The sequence below is a fragment of the Patiria miniata genome, unplaced genomic scaffold (assembly GCF_015706575.1).
Source record: "Patiria miniata isolate m_02_andy unplaced genomic scaffold, ASM1570657v1 HiC_scaffold_3, whole genome shotgun sequence".
Taxonomy (NCBI): Eukaryota; Metazoa; Echinodermata; class Asteroidea; order Valvatida; family Asterinidae; genus Patiria; species Patiria miniata.
This window is the reverse complement of record NW_024037069.1, coordinates 11562177-11580485: the sequence shown is the minus strand read 5'-3', so window position 1 is coordinate 11580485 and position 18309 is coordinate 11562177. Positions and strand designations below refer to the sequence as shown.

General features: G+C 40.6%; 1 protein-coding gene across 5 annotated transcripts in view; it reads left to right on the top strand.

The window, feature by feature from the left end:
• Nucleotides 1–18309, top strand: part of LOC119738691 (leucine-rich repeat serine/threonine-protein kinase 2-like) — an 87208-nt gene that overhangs the window by 22517 nt on the left and 46382 nt on the right. For 2 of the 5 annotated variants that reach the window (XM_038213617.1, XM_038213614.1), the window contains exons 9-24: nt 417–536; nt 1395–1510; nt 2823–2893; nt 3498–3604; nt 3773–3902; nt 5263–5393; nt 6802–6930; nt 7207–7287; nt 8078–8223; nt 9706–9823; nt 10543–10643; nt 11568–11687; nt 12630–12729; nt 13499–13603; nt 14339–14593; nt 16225–16395. In XM_038213617.1, coding sequence (XP_038069545.1) covers nt 417–536; nt 1395–1510; nt 2823–2893; nt 3498–3604; nt 3773–3902; nt 5263–5393; nt 6802–6930; nt 7207–7287; nt 8078–8223; nt 9706–9823; nt 10543–10643; nt 11568–11687; nt 12630–12729; nt 13499–13603; nt 14339–14593; nt 16225–16395 — 2001 coding nt within the window. The remainder of the gene's footprint in view (nt 1–416; nt 537–1394; nt 1511–2822; nt 2894–3497; nt 3605–3772; nt 3903–5262; nt 5394–6801; nt 6931–7206; nt 7288–8077; nt 8224–9705; nt 9824–10542; nt 10644–11567; nt 11688–12629; nt 12730–13498; nt 13604–14338; nt 14594–16224; nt 16396–18309) is intronic. The other 3 variants (XM_038213618.1, XM_038213616.1, XM_038213615.1) reach the window with 2 other exon arrangements.

Sequence of the window (18309 nt, the reverse complement as noted above, 5' to 3'; positions counted from 1 at the left end):
AACAGTAGAGAGCTCCCAGCCTACATAAAGCAGGATTGACTGGCTGTGACTGTTTATGTAACTTGATGCAGCTATGCTTTGACTGTAGGTGTTTGATAAGCCAGCTGTGCCTACCACTGACCTGTTTTTGTCTGTTGACTGAATTTGACTAGTCACAGTGCTTGCTTGAAATGTGATCTAACTGTTGGTGACTAGCCTGTGTAAAAGGCATGGCAGGAAAGAGGATTGATTTGTTGACTGTCCGTGACTGTTCAGACAGCAGGAGGGTTAAGTATTTTAAACATGTTGGATGGAGACACTCACAGCTTATTTTTTTGTAGTGTTTAAATCATCTTTCCTAACTCCCAAGACAATTGTCCTAGGAACTTGGCAGTGTTAGTCCTTCACTCCTTTTCTTTTTGTTGTTTTGTGTGCAGTTGAAAGTCAGCAGTTGTTAGAAGTCAACGGAGCCTCCCAGCTTGTCTTGGCTGGAATCAGAACATTCCATCTGAGCACCGACATCCAGACACTAGGATTCTGTATCTTGACAAAACTAAGTAAGTGCAAAAATCTGTCTTCTGTCGATGAAAATTGGAAAAAAAATAAAGTAGTAAACAAAATTTGTTGAATGCCAGTATTGAACATCTTTTAAAAAAAATAATCAAGTAATTGACGGTGCTGTGGATATTCACACATGAAACTGTCCAAATTTCTTTTTGGATAAGGACTCAGCATTTTAAAAATTTGTTTTTTTTGTCTGAGTGACGATGCATTTATGTATGAAGCTTTCAAACAGAATTTTTGTTTGTGTGGTATTGGGCATACATGAAATCAGTAAAGGATAAGTGCACAATTGCAGGAAAATATACACAAGCTGAAAATGTGCGTCTCCCAGAAAAATGCCAGATGACACACTTTACTGCCAATTGCACAATACCCAATTTTTGCTGGACTTGTTGGGCCAGCCTATTGGCTGACTGACTAAGGCTGAATAAAAAAAAAATGTTTCTCGTCCAGCCTTTTTTAAGAAAATGAAGGAAGCGGGCGCCTTTTCCCCTTTTTTCCCAAGATTGCGGATGGATTCTTCAATTTTCTCAACTATTTTGCTGATACACAATTGTGTAGAACGGAGCCATTACCCTTTCTACATAGCTACAATTTTGTTGGAAACAAAAAGACAATATATTGACCATATATATATATATATATATTGGAAATGCATGAATTAAAAAAAAAAAAAGGAAGGGGCTGGGACAAAAGGAGTGGGAGGGGACGAGTAACTGGTTTATTTCTTGACTTGACCTAACTGATTGATTTTACAAACTAAGAAAGCGTAGTCCTTTTTTATAATATGTCTCCAGTTTTTGTCCTGCAACCATCCTTGAGTCACCCGATTATTTCCGTTCCATTCGCAGCCGATGTTATTTTCAGACCTTTAAGTACTAGTACGATAGAAACATCAGCAGAAGACAACTGGCTGCCAGACGTATTCCTGGGACTCACTCGCCATCTGGACAGTGGAGAGTGTCAGGTGAATCAACAACACCTTCCTTGATCAGGCGTTTTGAGATATGGCGGAAACAATAGTAGGGCCCTATGTGTAGTTGGTAAATGTTGCAAAATACAAAAGAATTTCATTTTGGAAAGGAAGTCTTTGACTTCAACACCTATACATACAAACGCAGGGGCCCCACTATACACAATAATGCACTAAGAAAAAAAACATGAAATTAAACATGGAACAAACTCCACTCAGAAAAGCCAACAGCACCCTCAGAGGACATTCAGTCCCGGCCGTCGTCAGGTACCTGCAAGTACATAACGCCTTCTATTGTGTCCAGCATATCTCAAAAAGTTAAGCCCGGTTCATACTTCATGCGAAAGCAAATGCGATGCGAAATTCATGTCGGCAGCAATGATGGACGCGCTTCGAACATATTGTTGACGTCACAAATTTCGCTTTGCTTTCACAGAAGTGTGAACCGGGCTTAGGGGGTCATTCAATAAATTTGGGGTCCACCTTTCCCATATCGATGTTACATGTCACATCTATGATTTTATAATTCCGATGCACTCCGTAATGCAATCATGGTCCAACAGTGATTATGTATAGCAAACTACCTACCCAACAAATAAAAAATCATTTGAAGTCTTTCTTAATGACACTTGAATGGTGAATTACAAAGTACCAAGGTAACAGGGACAGAAAAAATCTCACACTTTGGACCATAAATTTGTAGAACGACCCTTATTTCACTTTGATTAGTGTGTTTCGTCTTCTTCCATCAATGCACCAATCCATATAAATTCTGCTGATTGTGCAAACAAAGGTCGGCCAAAATCAGACTTGGGGCTTGCAGTGTGGCATTGCAGAGGCACCCCGAATATTGCCCACGTGTTCGGTGGGCAGGGCTTAACCCTAACCCACCTCAATCCTCCAAAATCCTCATTGTGGTTTTGGAGGATTTTTGAGGATTGAGGATGAATGGTGTTTGAGAAACACGAGGATTTTGGAGAATTGAGGATGAAGGGTGTTTGAGAAGCACGAGGATTTTGGAGGGTTGAGGATGAATTGTGTTTGAAGATGAGGATTATTTTGGAGGATTGAGGATGAATGCATTTTGAGCCAGGACTGTCTGACGATTTTGAAGGATTTAGGCGTTGTTTCAAAATTTTGGAGGATTGAGGATGGTTCCTAGCAAAAAGGGCCAAGGGGGTTAGGCTTAATTATTGGTCTATTTGTTGACATTGGTAAAACTCAGAATTTTTGTAGTAGTTTTGAGAACCAATGAAACAGAACTCTGAAAAGTGTTAACACATATTTTTTTATGGTTTGTAAATAGGAGGCTGGGTGCAGCACACTCAATAAGCTGATTGAGAAAAGACCACATGTGCTGAAAGGAGTTGAGAATGGGTAAGGAATGCACTTAAGTAATGAAATTTAAGTAATGCATTTAAATCAAATTAGGTTTTGCCCTTCACCGACGTTTTAAACACTGTATACTCAGTGTGTTACCTCCTGAGTGAAAGTTGGAAAAAATCACTCTGGTGGGACTCGAATGGAAAAATTCCATCTCATAATAATGCATTTAACATATTAAAAAGTTACGAGAAATATATCCATTTTTTCGCCAGCCTGAGAAATTAAGAAAACCTCTAATGGTGCATGAAGACATGGGCAATTCTCTGTGGGCAATTATATGTGTTCTGTCAAAAGCAGACCTGGTAGCTGGTTGGAGAAAAAAAAGGCTCCTTAAATTATTGTAAAATATAGATCTTCCCCTTTACAAACCCCCAGTTTAACTCCCAGCTCCGGTGAAGGCCTAGTCAGGCCAAAAATTCAGCTTGAATATTCCTGATGAGCACTTATTTTCATCCTATTTACTTCCCCTTTACAATGACATTTTACATTTAAAAAACAGGCTCGTCATGGCAAAATAATGATGGTGAAAATTAGTTGTAACTTGGAAGTTGAAGATGTTGGATTCATTAGATACACCCAATCCTTTTTTGTTCAGCAGTATTGAGAATGCTGTGTTGGCCAGTCTTAGAGTGCATGGCTATAGGGAGGCAGGTGTCTTCATATCATCGTGTGCGTCAGTCTACTCTATGGTCATTAACTCAGGTAAGAAAAATTCTTGTGTGTTGTTTTTTGGGTTTTTTTTTCTGCTTTCTTCTGTATACTTTTAAAACCGTTCAGAATGTTGTGTTTGGGGCCGAAAATCTTGTGGCAAATGACTTGTGATAAACTTGACTACATCCACCATTGGACTTTTTTTTTCAAACCTTTTAGAGAGGATGAGGGAGAGTTTCATGGAGAAGGGAACATACATGGACATCCAAGCTGGCATGAACACTCACAGGTTGAATGACAGGGCTCAGGCTGTGGCATGCAAAGCGCTCATGGGACTATGCCTCTTCAGGTAAGGCCAAAAAAAAAAAAAATTGGTCTCTGGTCAGACCGAAGTTCCGGAATTGATGCAGCGACGCAGTTTTTTTTTTTTTTTTTTTTTTTTGGTGTTTTTTTTTTTTCAAGCTTGAATTGTACAGACAAGGTGGGTACTATTTTGCTTTTTTGTGCCCTCATTATACATTGGTGTTCTCCATAATTTGCCTTGGTGCCCTTTATTATTTGCCTTGGTGCAATTTCCCCATTCCTTGGTGCTCCTTGGTACAAAAATTTGAGGAGGTGCGGCAATAGAGGGCGCTGTTGTAGCTTCCGTGTTAATTTGAAAAAAAAAGTTGACGCGCATGGTTAAAATCGACGCGCGCGCTGACCAGAGACCGGAGTTTTTTTTTTTTGGCCTAATGGTAAACACCCCCCCCCCCAAAAAAAATCTGAGAATTGTTTCTCTGCTCAATTCAGTAGGATTTAATTTACTGTTCAGATCAATGGCATTGGAAAATTTCTTAAAGTAGGGTACATAGTAGACAGTACATATGTCTCTGGACCCAAGAATCCAAAGTGGGCGGGCAAAGGAACAGATATATAAAAAGGTGGGGGAGGGAGGTGTGGCCTTCCTTTCCATTTCCTGTGGATAAGTTCTGAGATTGTTTCTGGAGTTGGCTTCCATACCATGTATTTGCACTTTTATTACAAACTAGAAAATATTTTGAAATACATGCATGTTGAAAATTCCCTCAACTTATTGGCTGTCCCTTAGGCCAAAAAAGAAAGTCTCCAGTTTCTGGTATGGAGCTTGCCCAAAAAGTGGTGCGACGACGCGGCTGTTTTTTTTTTTACCTGTTTTTTTTGCTTCAAATGTCGGCTGATGACTGCAAATGGTGCCCGACTAAACTTAGTGCAAATATTATGGGAGACCAGAGAGGCCACATAAAGCTTATTCTCGATCATAACCCCATCTAAAAACACGTTAAAATTGTGCAGCAGCAGGAATCCAGTCAAACCAGTGAGTTTGGTGGTTTTGAGACATCATCTTTCATTGAAAAAAGACTTTTTCATTTTGCCGATGCGCATGGCTACAGCGACGCGCGCGCATACCAGAAACCGGAGACTTTTTTTTTTTGGCCTTAGCAGTGGAGCATAAACTTAAATTGCAATTTTGCAGTATGATTCACATTATATTACATTTTCAAGAGAACTTGCTATGCATTCTCGAATTGCCGTTTCTTTACAACATGAAGGTTTGAGTTCCTGCTCTGCATAAAATGAAATTTCAGGTTGGTTCAAGTTCAATTGTGACCAGACTTGAACCAACCTGATATCTATTTCAAGCATGGTGTGTTACTAATCAAAATACCATCTTTGCACCCCTGTCTCAGCCCCGAGGATAAGGAGACACTAGCCCTGGTGGGAGTACAGGTGGAAATCTTCAACGCCCTCAAGCACTACCCCGATAAACTGGACGTCTTAGAGGCCGCCATAGGAGCCATAGCTTGCCTTGCAGATGTCGGTAAGTCAATCTCATCAAATCAAATAAGCAGAAAATATGCTTAGCAAATTTTTTTAGCTTAGCGGAAATCAAATGGGAACCGGTCGATGGCAGTAAAGATCGCATGGCATTTTGGCTGGTAACCTGTGTTTGTCTTATATTATTGGTGCTAAGCAAAGTTTCTGTGCTGAGTGGCTTGATATAAATTGGCCCCTGGACACAGATCTGGAGGAGCTCAAACCACGGATCCTCTACACAAGGATAAACAACTCATCTGAGCTTGTGTACAACATGTGCGGAACGGATTGTCTACATGCGTGATATGCCGCGTCCGCGCATAGAACAACACATTGAACATGTAGAACAATGCGCGCGTGCCATGATCGCCGACAGCTGGCGTCCTGACAGAAATTTGACCACTGAAAGACTGCAGTCGTGCGCCATGTCTCGCACAAGCGCTTTCACAACTCCCAAGTGCCATATCTAACCAGAAATTTGGGGAAGTTGTTTATCCTTGTGGAGAGGATCCATGCTCTAACTGACCTGGGGCCAAACTTCAGAAATTTGCACAAATATATTGGCTTAGCAAAAACAAGTCACCCGCTAAAATATAGTACGATTTATATTGTTTGTGACTGGTGCTTAGTGGATTTTTTTTTTTTTTTTGCTCATTGCAAAAATTTGCTATACTATATAAGCATTTTTTTTTCTTTTTAGGGACTCCACAAAATTTAGGCCCAGCCAGTCTTAATTTTGTTACAGTGACCCCTGCTAAAAATAGAAACCAGGCTACTGGTATAAAAGTTTGGTACCAACACTCTTTTTCATCAATAGCTCATTCCAATCACTGTTTAGCTGTGAGCACCTGTACTGCCCCAAGGCACCCTGCCTGTTGCTCACTGTACTACCCAAAACTGCTCCAGCACTGTATGGTTTGATGGATTGATCCATGAATAAATTGAGTGTGATACAGTGTAGTTCAAGTGCTAATGGGTTATATTCAAGCAAACTTCACACACAGTTCACACGCACGGTTCATACTTCATGTGAATGCGAAGGGAATTTGACGTCATGAAGCGTTCGCTGCGAAATTCGCCGGAGTTGGAATGTGTTCAATTTTTGCGAATTCGCAGCGTGAAAACTCCCTGTGACGTTACAAATTCGAGTTTGTGTTTGCGTTCGCGCCAAGTATGAACCGGCCTTAAAGATGGAACACGTACGCTGTACACAAACTTTTCTGCAGTCATCGTATTACACCAGGAATGGTACACGCATTAGAATAGCATAATACGTACAATGCGGTATGGACTGTGGTATATGGCATAATGTAGCATGGTTTGTTGCCATTGATTGACCAATCAGAATCAAGGATTCAAGTTTGTTTGAAGAAGTTACATATCACGGGTGACATTGTTGTTTCTTTTCTCAGATATCGTCCGTTACCAGTGCATGGTAGAAGGCATCCATGAGTTAATCCTACAGAGTATGGTCAGCCATCCCAACAACAGCAGCATACAGGAGCTGGCGCTGGAAGCAATGGCTGTCCTCTCCACTGCAGGTCACTACATCAATTGTTGTAAACATAATTAAATACATATAGGATCATTTTCCATTTCATGCCTTTTGTTCGTTTCCAATAATAACACCACTCAAAATCCAAAGAAGAATGTTCAAAACCAAACCTGTTGAAGTTTCAGCTCCGTGGATAGTACGCTTTTTGAGAAAACAGTGAAAAATCATGCACAACTTTTTGATCATGAAACATGATTTTGGCTATATCTATATTTCCAACAATCAGTCAACGGACTGATTTTGTTTGTTCTTGACATTGCAGATGGCATGGCTGAACTACTGTGTGAAGCAGGTGCCTTGGCCTACACTGTGGAAACTATGGCTAGATATGGTCAATGCGAAGGTAAAGAATCTTTCCTCAAAATCTTCATACTAATAAATTTTCAACTTGTATATTTTATTCCAACCAAAAACCTTTTTCCCCGTATTCTGAACGTCTGCAACCCTCTGAAAAAAAAATGGTTTATTTTTTTTGTTTTTGGCACAAACAGATCATTTTGCGAGCAGACTGGCTCCCAGTCAGTACATTATTGATACTGATTGTGGGGCGGGAACCAGCCCACCCCACAAGAATGGAGTTATTGTCTGGCAGCCAATAATTCAAAATTGTAAAGTAATAATTCAATAACAAAACATGGGTCGATTCTTTTCGTTCAATATCTCATTCAAAAGTGAATAATCTTTATTTAGTATTGCTAGAAAAATAGCTGTTTGGGAAAGGAATCTGGCGTATTTTTTGTATGAATTAATAATAACGGAGTCTTATATAGCGCACGTACCAACCAACAATTAGGTACTCAAGGCGCTGGAAATTATGTCTATTATTAAAGACAGGTAAATGAAGTTTATGAGAAATATGAGACCCATTATGTAGCACCTTACAAGGTGCTGCGGCGCATATTGCAGCCACTGCCAGAAACACTGGGGCAAACCCCTTCTCTTAGCGATAAGTGTTACTGGGTTCTTTAACGTGCATTACACAACACACGGGACCTACGGCTTTGCGTCCCATCTGAAGGACAAAGCAACAATGGTAAAGCGCCATGCTCAATACTGTTATTGTAATTTGGTTGAGGAGTTTGTAGATAATATTACTTACTGAAATCTACCATTTTTGGTGAATTGACACTCAGGAATCCAGCAGAAAGGCAGCATTCTGCTTCAAGCTCTGGTCGCGGAGCAGAAATCCATTGACAACGTGCCGGTTGCTAGGCAGGTTGCCAGGGCGCTGGTTACCGCCATGAAGAAGTTCCGTAACGATCCCAATGTTCTTGCTGAGGTGGGTGTACTATCAAGAAATGTTGAGTAGAAAAGACCTACATGTAGCTCATCCAAAATAAGTGGACAAAATCCCTGAAGAGTATTTGGGTGGGCTTTTAAACCAAGTACATTCCTGTGTTTAGTAAAGAATTTCTGCATAAATCTCTTAAGACGATTCACATATGTGACTTTGGGCAAATTTCATGGCACTGCTTAATAGTTAGCAGAGTTGTGCTAACTTTAGCAGAAAATTGTGGTAATCGTAAGCTTTATTTCATTGCGTGGATATGGTAACTGTTACTGCACATTGAGGTTTCTATAATTACGTCATTGAGGTAAGCATGTCTTTTGCTGTGCTTACTGCTTACGGTCTCCATGAAATATACAAAGGCTCTGTTAGCAGCAAATCGTTTGCTTAGCAGGAATATGAAATTAGGCCTTGATCCCATGAAATAAGTCTTAAGGACTGTTTTTCATTTATAAGTTTTCACATAATGTAGGAAGCCTATTACTTGCTCTTCATGTTAATCAGTCGCTCAGGTTGGCATCTTAACCCTAACCCCTTGAGCACTTTTACTAGAAAGTATCCTGAATCCATCGAATCCACCAATTTTGTCAGGCAAAAAAATGTTGGAGTCCATCAGAATCCATCAGTGTAGTACATATACCTCGTACTTACCAAACATATAGCCAAGGAGTGTTGCCAAGTGTTGCGATCCTGAATCCATCAAAGTCCCCCAACTGCTCAATATGGAGGTATCCTGAATCCATCAAAATCCTGCAGTACCGCTAGGCTTGCTGTCCTGAATCCATCAGAATCCCCCAACTTTTCAATATGGAGGTATCCTGAATCCGCTGAAATCCTCCAAAACATATCCTGAATCCGCTGAAATCCTCCAAAACAGGGGTGTGGATATTAATATGTATTCAGGTACGTTAGGGTTAATGTATACAAGATATTACATGGTGAAAAGGATCACTTTTCCCATTGATTTCCATTGTTTAAGCTTCTGATCAAGACCCTTTACTCAAAAGTAGCTGTTTTGTTGGCCTGGGTCACATTTTACTTGAAATTATGGCTTACAAAGGTACCCAATGCTATGCTGATTTGTGATGATTAGTGGACTGTAAGGGCCAGTGTCACTTCATATCCGGGTCAAGGTCAGAACCAGTTGGGGGTAGAATCATTCGATTTGCCTGGAAGGAGCTCTGCTTTTGTCCTGTATATGTTTCGGGAAAATATTCACTAACAACTGCTTGACTCACCAATACTGATAACTTCATAATGGGAAGATTGCGGGAAGTTGTTCAGATTCCAGCAACTTATACCCGATACAGTGTCCGCAACTTGTCCGGGATATGGGCCCTAAGCACGCTCACATTTCTTGTGGTTAATGGGGTCAAAGAATTAAGCAGGATGTTCAGGGTTGAAATCCTGCCTTGAAGAAGTGAAAGTCATTTTTGATTCATTCTTTTTTTGTTGTTTTTAATTCCCCTTTAGAGCTGTGTTGCCATGCAGTTACTGGCAGAAACATCGGAACAGATCGGCCATGTGTTTGTGGAGAATGACGCTCATGAAGAACTCTTCCACATCATCGAAACATACAGCTCAGATAAAGGTCGGTAGGAATCTTTTCTTAGACAAGGAGTTCATAAGTCGAAGCTTTTATTCCTAACAATTCAGGGTATTTTGTCTGAAAACCCAGCACAGTGTCGCAACGTGCAGCACTACGAACCCTGCCCAGTGTCACAAGATCCATCCGATCACAAATCTTAAGTCTTTCTGTGATTCTGTGTCACCAACTGTGGCATTGTTCAATGGGACTGCTGTTATGTTGTCAGCAATGGCAGTTATGCATTAGGGTTGATGGCTTGGAGAAGCAACGTTTCTCGGACTTTGACATCTATTGCACTGCTTTTAAAAAATCTCAAAACAAAGTCAGAGGATGGGAACTTTTTTTCAAACTCTTCTATTTTTTTTTTGGGGGGGGGGGAATGTGGAAAAAACCTGAAAATCATCAATTACTACCTTTTACCCTTGACTACATGCAGACACCCCCATATGATCGTACACAAAAAAATTGCCAAAAAAAATCTGTACCTAACTACCTACCCTAATTTCAAGTGCCATATAATCGGAAGCAGAGGTATTTTTTTTTTGGCCTAAAAACCAGTTTTAATAATTTCAGATTTTATTTCATTGTTAGAAAGTTATCATTGTCTTAAAGGACATTTATCTTGTTCTTAAAAGGATGTCATCTTGTTTTGTATCAAGATATTCCACCTTAGAGAAAAAATACACATCTGGTCATTTTGTTCTTGAATTTGCTTGTCGTAGTTTTAATTGATGTGGCGTGTGAGTGTTTGTACGTCCTGTGCTGGAAATGGGACTTCAAGAAGGATTTGCTACTGTGGGCCTGCAAACAGAATAAACTAAAGGTCAGTGAAACATGAACATACATGCTGCCAACAGCCATGTTAAGCCACAGTCACATATTCACTGTCTGGAGCTACGGATATCCACGGTTTAAAATTTGTGATAAACCATGGGAGTACCCTATTCATCCTTAGTACATCTGTGGTTATCCGTCATCTTCCTTGGGTATTCGTGGAGGGGCTACGGAAGTTTTAAACTGTTCCAAACTTCTGTGGTGAATCGTCATGAAAATCAATCCGTAGTGCAACCGTGGGATGTCCGTAGGACAACCTACTAATTCGTAGTGTTATTCCTGGCTATTTGTGCATATTCTTGGAGATTCGTAGCTTCTTCATGGTAGAAATCTCTACGAATTTGCTACGAATGTCCTACGGATATGCCCATATATGCTGGGATTCTGCTAAGAATCCTAGATTGTACTTAGAATATGTATGCTTTATTCGTAGGAGAAGCGTGGTCATCCATAGCCCAATCGCAGACAACCGTGGCGTTAACGTCATTATTCTTAGTATGACCATCGATATTCTTCAACAATCCATCTATATTCTTGACAAACCATGGTGTATTAGTAGAGAAACCGTAGGACAGTCGTGGCTATCCATCCTGAAACCGTAGTGCATTCTTAGATAGTTGATTTCTCTCGACGGTTCATTGTGAACGATTGATTCACTGTGGATATTCGTAGCTCCAACCGTGAATGTGTGACTGGGGCTTTAGAACTGAGGGCTGTGAGAAATATAAAGTAAAGTGTGTAAGCGCTCTTGATTTGATTTTTGCGTTTGAAGTGGACTCGGGATTAAAAAGATGTGATTTTTACTAATGGTTGTCCAAAGTAACAAGACTGACAGAAGACGGAAGTGATTAAAATAGCAGTGAAAAATTTTCAAATTTGAAATTTTTAAACATTTTTCCCCCTCTTTTTCCAGGGAGTGGAGGTTCTGCTGCAGCTGAGTGCTAATGTCAACGTGGGCAAGGGTCGCGAGACACCGTTATGTCTGGCCGTTAAGAATGGAAACACAGATATGGTCAAACTACTACTCAAACAGGTAGGTAGTTATTCATTTTTAAAAATGTATTTATTTTATTCATTCATGTTTTAATTAATTAATTTACTAATTAATTAAGTTATTTAAATACATGTATTTGGCATTTGGCCAGGATAGCCCACTCAAGTCAATTTATTTCAAGGGGATCGCTTTGGAGACGATAAGGAAGAAAATTACAGTTTTGAGAGGTGGGAAAAACCCAGGGAAGTATTCCAATGAAAGTCCATGGAATCAGGTAGAGACTGAAAACCAATCCACATGTTGTCCCGGGCTGGATTTGAACCTGGGTCGCATCATTGGAAGGCAAGAAAATACTGCTAAGGCATTCCGATGCCCAATTTGAAGGTAGAAGCCTGAGTGCCAAACATTTTAATATTGACGAAAAGAAAAATGGATTCTCAGACAGCTTAATCGTGAAAACATGTCCAATTATTGGGTAGTATCGAAAACGAAGACCCCTAAAACGAAGAACGAAGACCGAAAACCCACTCGAAAACAAAGACACACTCGAAAAACGAAGACCCACACGAAAACTAAGGCCCACTCGAAAACACTGGGTCTTCGTTTTCGAGTGGGTCTTCGGTCTTCGGTCTTCATTTTAGGGGTCTTTGTTTTCGATACTACCCAATTATTGCTTGATTGAAATGGTTTAATGTGTGTTGTTTTGAAATAAATGGCGTTGAATGAATCAAGTAAATTTAGACAGGGTTCAGACCTCTGCAATTTTGTGCTGGAACTTTACCAACTGAAGAATGTTGCCCAACTGAGGAAACTTCCCAACTGAGGAATCTTGCCCAATTGAGGAATCGTTTTCGTAGTCTTCTTTGTCAGTTTCCCGTGTGGTTTCTTTCATAATTTAATACAAACTTGTCTACCTGTAAGTGGAAAGTGTGTTGAACATTAAGGTTAATTTTCCCTTCGTCTGTGATGTTTTTCTCACAGGGCATCAGCGACATTCACACTGCCTTGCATTTGGCTCTGGAGCTGCACCATGACGTTATCATTGGACTCCTACTGCAACACATGGGACATGATAAAGAAGGTTTGTTGAATATGGAGACGCAATGGACTCCATTCATGAACAAACGAGGGCGCTATATACAGCATTCTGTATATCTCTTGTACACACTTCAGGGTTTGCTTCAAAAGCTGATAGAGGAACACCATTAATGGAATGATCCCTTAAGCCCCGCCCCTTGATGTATTGACCAATCACATCCATGATTGCACAATCAGATAACCGTATATCTGCAAAATGCATTCACTTACGCTGGGGGGGGGGGGGGGGGACTTGCTCTTATGACCAAATCTTTGCTAATGTGACCGAATCTTAAATGGTCCATTCTTTCCATTGTTTTGTTAATTAGGTGATTTAATGTCAAAATAATAGCAAAATGTGTGATATGTATAACAATTTTTTTGTTCTTTGATCTAATATATATTGTATATGCCCATAATACACCATCTATCGCCTTGAAGCTCCTCATGTGCTTTAGTCGAGTCGAGTACATTTCCACGAGTACGAGTCTGAGTACTTTTCCATTAGTATGAGTATGAGTACCGTGCGCAGAGTATGAGTACATAAAAAATGTACTTGAGTACGAGTACAAATATGGAGTATGAGTATGATTACTAAAACAAAATAATGTGCTCAAGTACGAGTACAAATATGAGTACCACTCCAGGCATGAGTACGAGTATGAGTACGAGTACGTGTATGAGTTCGAGTGCTGCATCACTGCATAAGATTACTTTTAAAGTGACATGAGGATTTGCTTTTCTATACTTTAACATCGTTGCTCTTTTCACAGGAGGTATTGCAACGTGGAGTGGGCTGGGTCTTACTGTGCTTCAGCCGCTGTGGTTTTACCCGACATTTCTGGGTCAGATTGGACCGGTCTCTCCGTCAGTCAGAGGTTAACTAGTCTTATCTCATTTTTCCCCCAGATGTTATTTTTTGTTTAAACTAATTAATATGAATTACTGATGTCTAATGTGTATAGAGCCCGTCATGTTGCCGGTCTTAAATGGATGATAAAGACATGGCTAGCTGGTCTTTAAACACTTTTCGAGTGTCACGTGAAATTTGGACTCCTAAAAATCCAGTGCCTCTTTATACCGTGTTATTGGTTGAACATTCACAATCCTCATGTAGGCATGCACCATACTACCAGTGAGTAAGTATTTTATAGTCATAAATTCACAACGCAACTCCCCAGGTGCATTCTGTGCGACATCACGCTGTATGCGCGACGTGCGCGCCAAGCTCCATAATAGGAGTTGTTTAAATCTTACTCGCGAGCTGGACACTCCATTATTTAGCTAGAGGGGTGTTTCAAAAAACATGAAGTGAACTTGCTGAACAAAATCGGGGGGGGGGGGGGGTTTTGACCGAAAAGTTTAGATTTTTTTGACCGAAAAGGTATTTATGAATGGGAATAAATATGTGCTTGGTCGGTATTAATCACTCTGTTTAAGACCGCTTGGAGTCTGGGTGCTGATAATTACCCTCGCCAGCACCCAGACTCCAAGCGGTCTTAAACAGAGTGAATAAAACCTCCAAAGCACACATGTATTCCCTTATTACAAATACAGATATCGTTTAAGTTAATTGTACTTATTCTCATGATTCCATGTTTGTTATACTTTAGGCAACTCCTCCACGAGTCAGATAGCCAGTCGTATTCGTCACACGGAGGAGAACCGCGCCAAGCGACGCCAGGCCGTCTTCAACATCCTGAGTGAGGTTGACGGCTCGCTGAGTTCCAACCTGGCACCGGTGGTTCGTACCTCCTCGCTGAACATCCTCGTCTCGGCCGACCGGGAACTGTTCCCTGGTAGTCCGCCCCCGAAGGGGGGACCAGGCACGCTGCCGAGAACCACCGAGAAAGAAGGCGCCCAGTCTGGTATGTGGATGTCTGTTCTTACTCCATCTTGGTCTAGTCTCCTGTAGACATGCCATATATTGTTATGAAATGCCAGTTGAGGCACCAGCCAGTTATGGCTTCCGAACTTGAAACTGAAGTTGCAGCAAAATTACATGGCTACACGTGTCTATGAGATATGGCTTCAACCATTTCCATGGGCGCATGTATAATTGCAATTCGTAGCCATTTAATTCGGATGCGGCTATGCACATGGCTACGGCAAGTACACACCTATGGAAGCTGCTGAGTCCACTTCCCATAGACGCGTTCATTACTGCTGAGCATAGCAAAGTGATTCAGATGCAGTCATAGACTGTGTCTTGATCACAGCTTTGTCTACGGCTATGAATACGAGTTATGACGTGTCACCGAGAGTTGAAGCCATTGAATGGCTGATTATGATGCCAAGAGAGAGGCTTGTTTAAAATTAAAAAGAGTGAGTGACTATTTAAGTTAAATATTTGATATCTAACTTAACCAGTTCGCGCCGGGATTATTTTGATAAGAACAGAACGAGGCGTGTGATTACTTCAAGCCAGGCGGGTTGAAGCCATCACCCCCAGGCAGCACACTCGTATTTCCGGCCTCGCTCGCTGCGAGCGGGTCGCTGACAGATATTTCCGGCCTCCCTCCCTGCGTGTTTAGCAGTCGACCATTCCGAATACCGCATTGCGTGTATACACGTCATCTGGCGCGAACTGGTTAAAAAAAGGAAAATATTGTTTTTTGCCGCTCGAAGCTTTAACAGCATGTGCTAGGATATAATGCTTTGTAGCATTTAGTCTTGCAGAATTGTTCAAAATGATGTCCCTATTTTATGGCATAGTGCTGTTACCCCTTCTATCTGGCATCCACTTTTAGAACGTAAACGATTAAAAGCCATTCTGTGATTATGGAAAAATACAATAGAAATTATTCCATTTTCATTTTCTTTTCTTTTTTAAATCTTAAAAAGTAGATGTTACTTTTCATGTTATACATTAAAGTGCACTTTTTGTACTACAACATTTTTCACCCCTTCCAATTATATATTGATGGCCTGTTAAATGTTTCAGCACTGTGCAACAGAAATTACTTTTGCAAAATCAACGTTAATTTTAAATGCTTTCTCTCCTTTGCTATTAAATCTTTTAGTCCATTAACCCTAACTGCTCAGAATCAGAACGTAGATTTGTAGCATTTGCATGGATTCAGTCTAGCCAATCCACTTTCGACTTGACCTTGCCTGTCTGTCACTCAAACAGGCAGGACCAATCAGATCATGACTCTTGGTCAGGTGACCAAGTTAGCTTGGTCAAACTCTGTCACAAGCACTGTGGGGAATAAACACAAACCAATGGTGCGTAGGTTTATGGTCAAATCCGGAACAGTTCAATCAGTCCGTTTTGGACCGATGAGAAGAAAAATTCAGTCGAAATTGTGACAAAATTTCAGTCAAAAGTTGTGACAATAATTCTGAACACGTAGAGACAATATTCTCACCATTTCCATCCACCCCCACCCATCACCTCCGTACTTCCCTCTACCACCCCCACCCACCCCACCTGCGACCCCCACCCCACCCACTACCCCTTCCCCACCCCACCTGCAACCCCCATCATCAACTCTAGCTTTTCAAGTTGGCGAGGCCAACGACACTGTTTTCACGTGCACGGAAAACACCGCTTTCCTCCCCGACACCCTTGACGCTGCCAACACCGATTCCTCGCTAGAAGGTCAGGAACAAGACCAGTTCGTATCGGAGCGCCCTCCCAATCACGAGCGCTCCAAGAGTCTCTACGGTATGTCACCAGGTTTGCTTGTACGACTAAAAGTATGATACCAAGCGGTGAAGGGTTTCGTAGCCAGTCTTTGTGTGCTTGTATACAATGTACATGTGTGTTCGTCTGCTCAAGAAGTTAATGGTAGTCAAAAGCTTGATCATATTATGCTCTTGTTTAGATTACTTTAATTTAAAAAAAAGAAAATGTTAGTAAACAAATTATTTTTTTGCTGTATCAGCTTTCAACAAGATCAGCAAATGCTTTGCTTTCAGTCCTGGGATAAGCTTAGAAATTGGTAGACTTTTTGATTCTGTTTTGACAAGCTCTGTCCTTGGTTATTTCCATGTGTTCTATTTTTGTGCTGCCCTGTTTATTCAACAAAGCAAGCTAAGCGAAAGTACGCAAAGGACTGTTATAACAGTTCATACATGTATGGATTGGTCTTTTGCATTGGCACACCCAGGATTTGGTTGGGGGGTTACAATTTTTTCCCCACATTTTTTAGAAGTTAAAATTGTTTCAAAACATTTTACCCAAAATTTTGGCCGCAGAAAAAAATGGGTTTTTTTTGGGGGGGGGGGGGGGAACCGACTATTTTGATGTTGGTGGTGCCACTTACACCCCCATTATTCTACTCGAAAATAGGTCACATACATATCAAAAAGGCCAAAAAAAACCCAAACAAAACAAATTGACAACCTCTTGGGGGGGGGGGCTCAAGCCCCCGAGCGCCCCCCCCCCTTGTGTCTTTTGGGAAATCAAAATAATGTCCGTTCTTTTTGTTCTTTGAAATGGGCAAGTTATTAAAGTAGTACATCATGCTCAGGGACACTGGCAGAATTAAGGGCTTGAACTTAAATGCATTCGCTACAACCAATCAGTCCAGAAGTTGTGATAATGCACAATTTAAACACTCAGTACTTTTCTTTATTCTGCTGAATTACACTTCGTCATAAATTTATTAGAATTTTTCCTGAAAACTGATATTTCAGGTTGAACTACACAAGCAGTCAATGATTGATTTTCCGCACCAAGTTTCTTGTTCTAAACCAAGCATTGGATTTTCGTTGTCGTTTTGCAATGTTTTTGTTGTACGAAGCACCGGATTTGTCTGGCAGGCTTGCTTGGCAAGCTAACCCACGCAGCACGGCTTTATTAATAAGCAAAGTTGATAGTATATTAATGTAATTTTTCTGCAATCTAACAAGAGCACTGCTTTTTCTTTGAGATGCACTCTATTTTAATCTCTTCTACGTTGGAATACGACACTAGTGGTAACTCATTTTGGCACTGAAGTATAATAGCTAGTCAGTGACTTATTTGTGAGGCTAAAGAAAGCATTTAAGTTTCAAAGAATATGTTAGTATAATCTAAAAACTATTAGTGTAATCCACATAATTTGTTGCCGTAGTTATATTTTTTTATTCTTCCACTTTTGATTTATGTTCAAACATAAAGGTGATATACAACATTTGCTTTTGCTGTAATTTTCAGAAATCGCTAGATTTGGGGGTTAATGTTTCATAGTAAATATTGTTACACTGACCAAAGTTTTGTGCTCATAGATGCTGAAAAATCAAGAAAAAATTATGTTCTTGTTGTCTGGTTCCCAGACCCTACTTGGACGAAACGGAACAATTTATTTAAATGTCGGGGAATTGTCAGGTCAGGGAACCAGACTAGCTGGCCTGCACTCGTTAATGGATGTGTAACCGATTGCAAACAAAATGTGGACTAACTAACTTTGGTAAATTTTGGGCAGTATTTGAAAAAAAAAAAATTTCCAACGATGGTCGGCCATCCATCGTTTGAAATCGATACAGATGCAAAACAGATACAAAAATTCCACTTTTCTTGAAAATGGCAGCACACCAGGTGCCATGAATTCACAGGATGCTGGAGACTATTCACTTACAGTCAAGTAAGGTATTT